Source organism: Populus euphratica, unplaced genomic scaffold (assembly GCF_000495115.2).
Source record: "Populus euphratica unplaced genomic scaffold, PopEup_1.0 scaffold229.1, whole genome shotgun sequence".
Lineage (NCBI taxonomy): Eukaryota > Viridiplantae > Streptophyta > Magnoliopsida > Malpighiales > Salicaceae > Populus > Populus euphratica.
Window position 1 is genome coordinate 123,413 of NW_011500110.1, and position 13,696 is coordinate 137,108.

General features: G+C 29.1%; 1 protein-coding gene across 1 annotated transcript; it reads right to left on the bottom strand.

Annotated features, from left to right (window-relative positions):
- Positions 1 to 6,416: 6,416 nt before the first annotated feature.
- Positions 6,417 to 10,679, bottom strand: LOC105109732 (hepatocyte growth factor-regulated tyrosine kinase substrate-like). The gene is made up of 10 exons (XM_011004520.1): positions 10,351 to 10,679; positions 10,076 to 10,132; positions 9,912 to 9,979; positions 8,889 to 9,081; positions 8,713 to 8,813; positions 7,712 to 7,787; positions 7,559 to 7,618; positions 7,444 to 7,494; positions 7,281 to 7,359; positions 6,417 to 6,776 (listed from the first exon to the last, which is right to left on the bottom strand). Exons 1-10 carry the CDS (start codon positions 10,429 to 10,431, stop codon positions 6,679 to 6,681), a joined length of 864 nt encoding a protein of 287 aa, XP_011002822.1. The 5' UTR covers positions 10,432 to 10,679; the 3' UTR covers positions 6,417 to 6,678.
- Between the last annotated feature and the right edge of the window lie 3,017 nt (positions 10,680 to 13,696).

The following is a 13,696-nucleotide window of genomic DNA, read 5'->3' on the forward strand; positions in this document are numbered from 1 at the left end:
AAAAATGCACTTTTAAGTACTAATCAATAAGCTTCTTATCCAGTTTTCTTAAAAACTAACAAATAGGATCTTTTTTAATCAGATTCTCAACACTAAGTTAATCATGTTTTTTTTTTTTTGAAAATGAGGCCATAAACCATGAATTGCACGATGCACATCTCCACTAGGATGCGTCTCAAAGTTAATATAAGATTATCTAAAAATCCCTTACTCATGCCATCATTAATGAATTGTATTTTATCTTCATCGTTTACAAATACCATTTCTAAAAAATAACATGTTGCATTACAAGTCCATTTGACACATCTGCAATAGGCTTTCAGTCATTTTGCATGATTTTTCTTTTGCAAAACTGTTTTTACTTGTTCCAGGCATGTATGAAATGAAAGAATTAGAGGACTCACCTAATAATTGGACTTTTGATTCAATTAGCTAGTAAATATCTTCAGGAATTCCATGATTCATTAATAACCTTAATCTTTCACACCTAGTATGGTAAATTTTTATAATCATATTTGGAGGCAAAACGAGAAAATACTTTTTTAATTTTTCAAGAGTGGTATTCATTTTTTAGATGAGAGGAAAAGAGATGCAAAGAAAAAAAGGAACAAGGAATTGAATAAATATAAAAGATCCGTATCAACATTTTCAGTTCGTTTCTTATCTGTAATTTCTTCCTGAGAATAAATCATTTGCAAATCATCAGATTCACCAGACATCATTTTACTCAAAGTAGATTCAAGTTCATTATAAATTAGTTCTTCAATAAGATCTACTTCTTGTAAATCATTATCATCTCCAAGTTGTTTATAAATGTTAAGAATATTTATCTGTAATGTCATGTTTTCAGATGATAACTTTATTAGTCCATTCCTACAATGGATGTCTAAAAATAATAGAAAAAGAATTACATGCTTCAACAGGTTGTGTGTTCAAGATAATAAAATCCATTTCATAAATGAATTTATTGACTTGTATTAACATCTTTAACCATTCATTTAGGCACTTTTATAGATCTATCGGCAAGTTAAAAAGTTACAGAAGTTTGTTTTAACTCACCTATATTAATACTTTGAAAAACTGAATATGAAAGTAAATTCACACTAGCTCCAAGATCAAGTAAAGCTCTTTTAATTTTATGTTCTCCAATAAAGTAAGAAATTATAGGACAATCAGGGTCTTTATATTTCAAGGCATTATTGTTTTGAAGAATGACATTTACTTGTTCTGCTAAAAAAATTTTCTTTTTCACATTCAGTTTTCTCTTCACAGTGCACAAATTTTTGAAAAATTTAGCATAGGAAGGAACCTGTTTAATAGCATCCAACAAAGGTATATTGATCCTTACCTGTTTAAAAGTTGCAAAGATCTCGTAATTGTGATTAACTTTTCTTTGTTTGGTCATGGTATAAAAAAATGAAAGTGCTACCGGGAAATCAGTTTTTTCTTTGCAATGTTCAAGTTCAACCCCTTCCTTATCCTCAGAGATTGACTCATTATCTTTTTCATAAGGTTCAAGAGTAAGTTTTTCAATAACCTTACCATTGTGAAAAGTGATAACTGACTTGACTTAATCCATGTGTTGGCTTTCAAAGCTACTTGCATTTGCATTATATTGCCCCTTAGAATGTTACTGTGGTTAAGATGGAAACTTACCTTTCTTCTAAAAACTAAGAGCATAGTGAATTTTGCAAGAGTGTCTTTCAAATCTGTCATAGTTTGAGCATTTTGAGTGTTGATTATCTCTTACTTTTCAATAAATGCATGTAATATTTCCTTAAAATTTATTATAAGAAGTGAAGCATAAGTACTTGTATATCCATGAAAATTTTAAAAATTATGATGTGTTTTAAACGATAGTTGTGAAGTTTATGCATTATTATTATCTCTTTTCCAACTAAAATTTAGTTGATTTCTCCAACCAGGATTTTATATTTGTGAGTATGAGTTATGATTGAGCACTTGAAAACTGTTTAAAATATAAGATTGTTCATGAAAGCATTCATTGAAAGAAGGCAAAGTTAGACAGTCATTGACTAAGTGTTCATTGGTTTTATAAATTTGACACACAATATCTTGAACAAATTTTAATTAACCACTCTTTTTTCAATTCTAATGTTTTAACTTTTCTAGCTAAAGATGCAAACTTAACTTGAAAGTCATGATCTTCTCTAAGGTTGTACATACTTCCTCTAGATATATAAGGTTGAGTTTTACTCGGTGCCTCATAAGTACTTGTAGTGTCCTCATTTTGAGCATTTTCAGTAAGTAAGTCTAGGTACTCCATTGCTTTATTAGGATCTTTACCTTCAAAAGTTCTATTGCATATCAATTCCGTCATTTGTCTATTTTTCAGTGTTAATGCTTCATAAAAATATAAAATCAATCTTCATGTTTCAAAACCATGATGAGAACAAGTATTAAGCAAGTTTGTATACCTATCCTAACATTGGTAAAATGTTTCTCTTGATTTTTGAGTGAAAGTTGTGATTTGTATTTTGAAAAAATTTGTTCTATGAGACGGAAAAAACTTTTTTAAAAATTATTATTATATTTTATCCTAAGCACAAATGGATCCCAATCTAAGATTTTGTAGACATGTTTTAGCTTTATCTTTTAATGAAAAAAAAAAGAGCTTTAATCTAATAGTGTTCATGCTACAATTTAAATCATTATAAGTGTTACAAAATTCTTCAAATTCTCTCAAATGAAAGTATAGAGTTTCTAGATCTAAGCCATGAAAAGAAGGTAAAAGTTGAATAATATCTAGCTTAAAATTAAAGTGAGATGCATCAGGAGGGAAAACGATACATGATGGTGCACTTATTCTTTTAGGATTCATGTGGTCTCTAAGTGTTCTAATTCAATTATTCTTATTATGAAGAGATTGATTATTTTTTTCAGCCATATTTTATGAAAATGATGAGGATATCTTACAAAGTCTATCACTTAATGTACATAATCAAACTCTCATGCATGTGTAGGAAGAGAATAAAAAGAAAAAGAGAAGAAAACTATAAAAAAGTTATAAGAAAATTGAAAATAAAAAATAAAATAAATATTATAATTTATACAAGAATTTATCCCCCCGGCAACAGCGCCAAAAACTTGACACAATTAAAAGATTGATGATTTTTCCTAAGTGGAGGAGTATCGAAGTAATAAATAACCTGACAAGACCAATGTTGAACCATAGAAAGGTTAATTATATAATAATAATAATAATAATAATAATAAGAGAACTTTAAGATGTAAGATTAATGTGAGAATTAAACAATGATAAAAAAAAATATCAAGGTTAGAAGATCCACTAATAGTATTTCAAATAAGTATAATATAAATTATTTTTATTATTTAACTTGAAACCACACATAAAGGAGGTTCTAATCGGAGATTTGTCATTAATAGCTCATTATAAATTATTCACATGATCATATTAATTATCTTATTTAAGTAACATCAAACTTTTAAATATTATCAGGAATTCATGATGTTAACTTATATTAACAACAAATTAAGTTTCTTTTATAGCACAAGTGTAGGTTATATCATACGGTTAACTATGAAAGTACCAAACATTTATTATATCAAGTGTTATACAATACAAATCTAGATTAACCATTTAACAAACAAGGTATTAAGAATTAATAAGATAAAAATGATAAGACATGTTAATGGTAAGTTGTTTAAGATAGAAGCATTAAAGTCCATATTGAGTTTATGTTATACTTATCCCAACACCATTAGTGAAACCTTTTTACCTTAATATAATAACTTAGCTAAACATAATAAAGAAAAGAAATATAAATAAACAAGATAAAAGCATAAATATGATATAAGTTAACTAAGTAGAGGAAATAAAAGGAATAAATAAGAGATTAATGAAAACAAAATTTAAACATTACAAAAATATAAAGAAAAAGAGCAAAAACATGATCTTGATCTGAAAACCAAGATGTCTAAATGCATGGCAAATGCCTCCTTTTATAGGCTAAAATATGAAACTATTGATTTTTTAACTAATTATTGAGTGGGTGACCACATCTTGATTTGGTGACAATCCTTATCTTCTTGTCTAAACAAAACATCATTACTAACATCAGAATTTGAATAGATTGTCTTCATCAAAATTCTAGAAAATTGTCTCAGCTTTCCAACAAAAAAAAAATAGGTTCATTTGGACTTCTAGAACTCGAGATATGAGCTGAACATTGAACAGTGTCTGAACTACAAGACAGATTCGGACTTCTCCATTATTGCTACAATTTGAACTTGAAAACGGACTTTTTAAAACTTGGACTCTCTATGAAAGTTTTAGGCTTATGTCTTATCTTTTCATCCATATAGAGCAGACCTAAATCCAAGTTCTATAACTTTAGTTATGATCCAATAACTGAGTAATGTTTCAGTTTGGACTGAACCAATATCTCTTTTCTAATCTTAGCCCTTTCTTTGTCTTCTCAATTTTAGTAGTTAAATTCATTAATCAATCCATTGATTTATGTGATAGACTTGCATTTAAGATGAAAATTTATCATAAATTAAAGGCATCTCATATTATTACATATGTTACTATAAAACATGCTCTAGTTAAAGAGTTATTCATTCTTCAAGTGCAAAATAATAAGATAAACCTTGATAAAAATATACTTTTAAGTACTAATCAAAGAGAATTCAAAATTGACTCGATATGTGCATTTGATTAAAAAAAATATTAGTAATAAATATTAAAAATATTTGTTAACATTAAATAAAGATTAAACTAAAAAATTAAGAGATAAATTCGAATTATGATATTTGGTCTCGTATGATAGGATCCATTAAAAAGATTATTTAATTTTATAGCAAAGAATTTAATTTTTTTGTTAAAAATAATAATAATTTAAATTTTATTAAGACAAAATAATTTGCTAATAAGACTCCTCCTTTTATTATTAATGTTTTCACAAGAACTTTTTTATTTTATGTTCTTTATTTAATAAAAATCAAAAGCAATAAGAACTAATATACAAAACAATTTGGATGATTTGAAATAATAATAAAAAATATCTCTCAAATTAAAACATTTTTATCTTATTGACTCATTCCGTTTTTTTTTTTTTTTGACATTTTGTTCCCAAATTATTTTCAACAATATCTTACCATAATCATAAAAATTTTAATTAAAAAAAATATTATTCTAGTAACTTTAACTTGAATGTATTACATAATCTAGAATAAGACACTGCTCTCACATTGTTATGAGAAACTTTTTTACTGTTTAATTAAACATAGTTTGATAGGTTAACTTAACCTTAACTTAATTTCTTGTTTGGTATAGGTTTAAAATCAAATCAGGTTAGAGTCACCTCGATATGACTCAATCAACCTGACAAACCCGAAAAAAAATGCAATCAAAACTTAGTTTGATTTTTAAAAATCTTAATATGATATCATTTTAATTTTTAAAAAAATATTAAGATGAAAATGTTTTGAATTGATCTAGATCAATCTAAGCTAACCTACAAAACTCATTATTCATGTTATTAATTTAGTTGAATTTAATAACTTTATTTTTGTAAAATGTTTTTCATTGAATTATATTGAAAATAAAAATAGATATTCTTAAATAAACCACCGAATAAAGTTCAAGAAAAAAAAAAGTATTGTAAAAAAAAAAATACTAATGTTATAAAAAAATTCCATAATTTTTTAATATATTTTTTAATTAATTAATTTCGATGAAGTTAAATTGAAATAGAAGGGGAAAAAATTATTCTCTTTATTTCCTGTTAGTACGGGTTCATCAAGGGCCTCTCTTATATTTTGTTGGGGGGGATCGACGTAAAAAAGGAGGTCATGCCATGGTGTTTGGACATTTTATCCTTGTTTTAAATGGATAAGTCGTATGTCGTTCATCCTAGGGGAAAAAAACAAGAGACGCAACTTGTCGTCGGCTTGTTTACCGGCCGTCTCCTTAAACTCAAAAACTCATTTTTTTTTCCCTCTAAAAATGCATAGAAAACACACGTCCCGTAAAAAAAAAAAAAAAAAAAAACCTCAATAATCTCTCCAATTTTTTTTTTAATCTAAACTTTAATTTACCTTTTTCATTAAGGATCAAAAATATATTAATAAAACTTATCACATCAAATACATATATCAAAATCGATTTTTTTGTTATTAAATTATAATCAACCGACTATTTTCTCTTTCCATTATTTTAACAAAACAAATTTTAAATAAAAATAAAAATACTAAAAGTAAAAGGTTCAAAATAAAAAATGCTCAGAGAAAAAGATGGAAGAAGAAACACAGTTTCAATTAGCAATATTTTCTTTCGTAGTGTAGTGTGAATGATAGTGTTTTTTTTTCTTGATCTTAATATAAGCAGCTTAGGCCTTCAGGTCCCACGGATAGGGGGGAGAGTCATCATGTCTTTCAATTTCAACATTGATGTTCCAATCAGAATATAATGTGTATTTTGCTAGATGAAGTTCAAACACAAAAGACAACTTCTTATTACCTTGCAAGAGGAACTGTATTGGACAGTCCATGAGTTGATGACTGGTAGCTCATCTGCTAGAACGCACAACATACACTGTATACAGACCAAATACAAAACTTAATCAATACAATTTCTTCGGGAAACAGACAACTTGCACATGCAGATTAAGGATATAAACAATGTGCGAGCTCTCAAACACTGGCATGCGGCCCCTGCTGTCCACATTCCTCCATTTTCTGCTTCATCTTGTATTGCAAAGTTGCAGGAGCGCAGTCCAATGGCGTTTCCCCTAGAAAAGAAGCAATGCGTTAGCATGAAGTAGAATACTTGGGACCAGCATCACTCACAACCAATGACAAGTAAGTTTATCTTGGATGATTTTTAAGAAATTATAGTCCTTGGCCATCCATGCAACATCATCATTCCCTACAACCACATTTAACCTAACTTGGAAAGTGCATTTTCACTTTCTTTGTTGCTCAAGATAAACTAAAAACATGTAATAGAATATAACTCTTCAATAACAAAACGATTACTCCGTAATTCCCCTTATGACCACTTTGTATGCAACCTGAAAGAGCTATTAAGCACATTTCAAAATTTCAGAACCGAAAAATTATGTCTGGTTGCTTTCTACATTCAAATTCATTGAGAATTTCAGTCATTTTAAAACCGTTTCACCATAATGTCTACACATGCCTTGCAAATATTGTGTGATTCCCTTATCTAATCAAACAGTTTAATGAAACGGGGCACCATAGCAAGACATGATGCTGGATATAAGACTAATTACCTTGTGCATTCTTATAGTTCATGCTTGCCCCAGAGTCCATAAGGATGAACGCTATGTCAGTTCGATTAAATAGTGCAGCCTAAGCACAGTCATCCTTTCATTAGTGTCATACTTTTTATGGAGATACAAAATATGCAATGCAGATAAAGTGAGAGATTCTTACCAGATGTAGCAAAGACATTCCTTGCTTATCACGATAATTTGCATCCACACCCTGCCAAGATATCAGAGTTTAGTTTCATTTCTCGTATCTGTTTTGCATTAAAGATGGTGAATACCTCACTCAAAAGCTTCTTGACTGCAACAGTATCACCATTCTTTATGGCTTCCCTTAAACCCTAAGCAGAACACATAAATGGTCACAGATAACTGATCCATGAAACTCTTACGAAAAAGTAGCTCCCCTTATGACTATCATAAGTCGATTATACCTCTCCATTGACTTCATAATCCATCTGAGGTTTATCTACACCACCATTTGTAATTTGGCCATGATTGAAAACCGAACTGCAAGGTTTTCACAAGTTAATGAAGGATCTTAGTAGAACACAATTTCCCACTAACTTTAGAAGGCAGCGGCTATGCATCTAAATGAAATGAGAAAAATGATGCAAAAATTAGATCCTAAACAAAGTCGTCATCCCCTTTATGTCTAGTAACTTGACTCAGGTCCTAAAATGTAATTTACATTCCCTGCAATGCACAACATGCATCTATTTTAGCTCCCGGTGCCCATGCAGAGGATCATGTTTCATCAGATTTATGAGTCTGGAGTTGGAGTGGATGCAGCAGGTTTAGTATATGCATGTAGGTAACCCAATAGTCAGTTATGAACTTATATTTCAATGTGGGACACTGTTAGATGACCAAAGGTCAAGGGTTGTAAGAAGATGACAGATGGGAGGGGGAGAACCTAGAATCTTATTTGAATTCAGTTAACAAAAGATAATGCCCAAAAAGAATGCAAACCTTCACATAGTTAACTTCCATGATCTTGCAACTCCACCTGCCAACTTGAATCTTGCAAACCACATGTCTGCAAGACCAACAGTGGCTGACCAGCAGGCAACTAGTTTCTTTCACTACAGAGTAGTGGTATGGTGATGTATTTTCATCCTAAGTAATTTAATTCTTACTGAGTTTAGGAAAGTTTCATTACAATTTACAAGATATCTAATACTTGGCTCTTAATTTAACTATATATTGATTCCGCAGTATCATATTATGTGAGATATTTGAGTTAGATCTTTAAAAACAGCATCATTTGTTGCACTACTAGCATGTTACCAAGATATAAGCTCAATGCTCAATGAAGAGAACAAATCTTTTCCAGGTAATAGCACCTCATTTGGATTTGCATACTAAGTCATTTTTGCTTACAACAAATCATAGGTAATGTTCATTCACGTTTGGACTTCAACAGTGAACATACCTAGGCTTGCTGCTTGAAGTGGTGCCTCTGTTCTTCGGAACAGCATCTGTTTTCTTTGGTTTTGAATTCGACTGGGATGTGAAGGTGGAAGAAAGTTTTGTCTGTTACGTGATGGATTAAATAAATTACCTCCATTTATGACAGAAGGATCTAAAATCATTATAGAAAAATCATACCTGCATGGGAACCGGATCTGTCTTTGCTGCTGGTGCTTCACAGATGCATAAAGGCATCCCACACTTACACTCTATAACACCTGCAGCAGATTGATTCTGTGTTGTTGGTTCTGGTTTTGGATGTTTTTCTGTATCAATGTCTAATCTAGAAACTTTATCTGTTATGGAATCAACTCCATCAACCTTCTCTGATCTGTGTCCAAACAAAACTTATGATAACTGAATAAAAATTCCTTGTAAAGAAGCAAGATTTTCATAAAGGTAAGAAAGGAAGGACAAGAGAACGAAAAAAGCTTCAGTGGCCTTAAGCTACATGAAGATAACCAATATCTACAAAACACTGACAACTAAAGAAAAAACATAAAGTAAAAGCATATTTTAGTGTTTTCTTCTTAGTTTAAGCTTTGGTTTTACTTTCAAATCTAGAGCTTAGGTTCATCTTGTTGTGAAATATTTGAATTTCATATTTTTTGGTTCAGATACTTTGTTTAAAAGTACATCTAAACTAAACTAATGGTGTAGGAATCTTGGAAGATATATTGCAAAAATCCTAGTTGCACAATTGAGGAGTAATAAAACCTTAAAGACAAATGATTTATCATTGACAACAACAAAAATTTCATTACGTTAAAATGTTTCAACGAGTGAGTATCCTTTTTTTTTAATTTAAACATAGATATTTTTTTTATTACCAATATACATGCTAAAATTTTAAATTAATATCAATTAAAAGTTCGATCATATATTTAGTATGCATACTAGAATTCTATTATTGTTTTTGTGCTGAAAGCATGTTTACTATTAACTATGCTTTTACATGCTTATAGTTTTTAAACTCTAGGTTTTTGTTGGACATTTTTCGTTTAACATGCTTATTAGTCTAATATATATTTACAAACTTTGACTACATTTTCGCATAAATGGGCATACTCTTCGATAGTTTCTAATGCAATTTATGAATGGCATGACATGCTAGAACAGTTAAATTTAAGAATAAAAATAAGATAAATTTGAGTGAATTACCGGGTAGAATTGTTAAAACAATCAGCACAAACCCTAGCATTCGAGAGTATCCCAAACTGCGGCAAAGCCTGAATTAATTAATGAACACACAATTCATACATTAAGGAATCCGCAAAAATCGACTGTCAGAAACACACAAACGAGAAAGAGAAAAAAAAGCAGACCATTTGATTTGACGAGTGTTCATGGCATAATGTCCTTCCGCAACAACGGCAATGATGCTACCAAAAAACATGAAAAATAAGTTAAAACAGAAGATGATAAAAATCGTGGGCAATTCTATATCAATCCATGATCGCAGCAGCAAACTAGCTTTGATCAAATCAATCCGTTCTTTTATTATCATTAGTTTTAGTTGATTCAAAAAAATATGTTATGATGATTCAATTGATGATTATATATATTTTTTTTAAAAAAAGGAACAAGGAGAGGAGTTTACACGGCGACGGAAAGTGTTGAAGCTGCATTTGCAGACGTCACAGCGAGCTGCTTCTTGAAAAGCTGGAGGCTCCGTTGACATTATTTACTCCGTCTCCGATCTCTTTTCTTTTTCGTTTTTTATCGGTCTCCGATTCCGATTTGGTTTCAGTTTCCAATTTCAACTTCCAACTTTCAATCTTCTGTTTGCCTTTCTTCTCCTCGGATATTTTCTGTTATCGGGTTGCCCGATGGGATAAGACCCGAATGCCCTGTTTCCTCATACGATGTCGTGTAAGGACTCGGAACCTTTTTGTGGTGAGCGGACAAATTTTTTTTTTCTAAGCGCTCCAACCCGCCATTGGTTCAACTTTTTTATCACAAATTATAGTATACTTTCAGACGCGTGGAAAAATTATTATGCTGTTACTGTGCATATAGATTATTTATATTATAAATTGTATTGTAGATATTTAACGCATCATGGATGGCGTTGTCTGTTATGTTTTTTATTTCAAAAGCAAATAGTTTATATAGGTGGTTAGATTTAAGAATATTGAATTTATTTTTGGTAATAAATCTAATATTATTAAATTTGATTTAGTAACTAGAGATCCAAATATATAAGGTATGATATTGCCGTCAAACCTAAGAGTCATCTAAAGTTATTTAAGTATAGTATGGTCACTAAATGATCACTAAATTTAAAATTATTTGGGTGGCATGATTGTCAGACTCATTGCTTTTAGGTTTAGCTAGTCTGACTTAGCTACTGGATTTAAAATATTTAAAATATTCTTTATTATTTATGTTTGTCATGGCCACCAGATCCATTGCTCTTGGGTCTGATTGATCTGATTTGGCTACTAGATCTAAGACACTTAAAAAAAATTATTTTCTTTATATTTTTTTATATTTTAAAAAAATATTATTGACCAGCTGTAGAGCGCATACTAACATACTAGATAAAATATTATTTTTTATAGGCTACTACAAATGACTTATCATTGTTGATTTTTTTTTTATTTAACCATTTTTATCTTTGTTTGTTAGGACCCTTTACTCTCTTTTTTTACTAATTAAGTCCTTGTAGTTTATGCAATGGCACGAAAATATCCATGACCTTGTCAATAGTTTGTTTGACAAAATCATCTCAATGATGAATTAATAGAAATTGCTTCGTATTAAGAACATAATAGATAATTTAAAAATATTTTTATATAAATTATAGTAGAAAATAATTTTTCATTTAATATTCTTGAGTTTAAAAATTTTGATTTTTTATTTAAATTTTAAAATTATATTTTGTATAAATTATAAGAAATATTGTTTAATTTTTTATATTGAAAACTATGAAAGGACACTTGTTATTTTCTATTGGATTAATTTTGTTAGCCATATTCATAGAGTTGCATGAAGTATAAGGAATTTGATCACTAAAAAAACAAGAAAAGGTCTTTATAAATTTTTTAAAAAAAATTACAAAAGCAAATAAAGGGTAAAAGGTACAAATCTTTTAAATCAAATAATCCTTAATATAATAACTTGAAAAGTTGAAAATCAAATTTGATAGAACCTTAATCCATTCAAGTTGAAAATCAAGTTTGATAGAACCTTAATCCAGAAGTAATTCTATACTTAAAAACCTTGATCTAGAGGTAACCCTATAGTTGAAATCTAGTCTGATAGATTTGATAAGATTTGTCTAGTAGTTTTGACCCTATGAAATAATATGTTTTCGAACTCCATTTGATCTAAAAATTTACTAAAATATATTTTCATGTGTCTATTATCTCTATATAAAATTTTAGCTCTTTTTTATGTGTGCTTTAAGAGATATGTTCGATCTCATAAAACTAGTCAGCATATATTTTAAGACCAAATTCAGATCTGACTTGATTTGTATTGTCCTCCTCTCTTTAAAAAGAATTGACCTTAAATATGTATCATAGGAAACATCTTCTAATTTCAACAAATCAGTATCAAGTTAAAGAATAACATCATCATCAAAACCAAGAAGAGCCTTATTAGCAAAGAAGGTCACCTTAATATATAAGCTCTTATTTTCAACCATTTTCTCTTTCTTCAATTTTAATTGCTCCTCATTTATTTGCTTAGGTTTTAAAGATACAAGAATTATAGTTCATTTATTCATCTCATAGGAATACATATTTGTCACTCCATCATACATAACTCTCCTGTCATGGTCTACCAAGTCACAAATGATTAGTTTACATTGACACAGTATCACATAACACCTCATCATAATATTTATTAATAGAAAAAATAATTGAAACCTGCTTATTCACTTTCACTTCCACTTCACTACCATTATTGCACGTGGTAGGAGTCGATATCACCTAGCTATTTGATTTAGGGTCGCTAAGAGAACTAGGTGGACTAGTCTTATATGAAATTCTAGGGTAATAGACTAGTTGTGGTTAAGAAAAGTATTAGCACTCCAAACTCATCTTACCTAAGGTAAAGTGCATTGTTTAGTCTGAATATGGCTTAAAGATATTGATAGGTTCCTAACCGATGATCCGTTTATGGCTTAAAATAAAGATTTGTGCTTATGAATAAATCTATTATTTTGAATTTATTATGGGCTTGTAAACTCAAATAAGTTCTTGTGGGAAAAAATTCATATAAGTTTTCTAATAGAGTTAACCGATCTTGGAATGCAAAAAGATTTTTCACAACTCGTATATCATAGTGAAAAATACTTCCAATTAAAATTGATGAATATCCAAAATAATTTTAAAAATTTTCTAATCAACTTCTGATATTTAAATATCAGTATACTTGTAAGTCCAATATTATATTAGAATATTGATCATTAATTCTCATAAATTTATTTTTAGGATTTTTGAAATATTGGTCAAATTCTAATAGGTTCAATAAATTGATTATTAAATCCCAAAAATGCATGTAAAGATATTTTTTGAATTTTTGTGTATATAAAAAAAGACAAAATCATACCATGGATTTTTTAAACCAAAATATGATTTTTATTTTTTGAGAGAATTGGTCGTGTACACAACAAATAAAATGATTTTTTATTATTTTTTAATGAGAAATGTTTTTAGAAATTTTGAATTTTTAAAGATTTCAATGAAAAATAGGTATTTAATAACAAATCAGTATCTTACAATATAAATTTATAGTCTTGATATTAAACAAAATTACTGAAAAAACATTCAAAGGACCTATAAATTTTTGAATTGGTCATTGAGATTTTTTTTGGAATTTATATAGGGCTTGTTTGGCAAAAACCCTTTTTTATTCAATTTATATGACTTTCAAATCAGACCATTTATGGGCAAACCAAGAACACATACATGTTAGAAATCAAGCAAAGATCATTA

Excerpts from the sequence above, each read along its gene's own strand:
- LOC105109732 (XM_011004520.1), bottom strand. The coding sequence starts at position 10,431 with ATGTCAACGGAGCCTCCAGCTTTTCAAGAAGCAGCTCGCTGTGACGTC. Across the intron at positions 7,788-8,712 it reads ACTTCAAGCAGCAAGCCTAG|TTCGGTTTTCAATCATGGCC; the intron begins GTATGTTCACTG and ends AAAACCTTGCAG. Across the intron at positions 7,495-7,558 it reads TCAAGAAGCTTTTGAGTGAG|GGTGTGGATGCAAATTATCG; the intron begins GTATTCACCATC and ends ATATCTTGGCAG.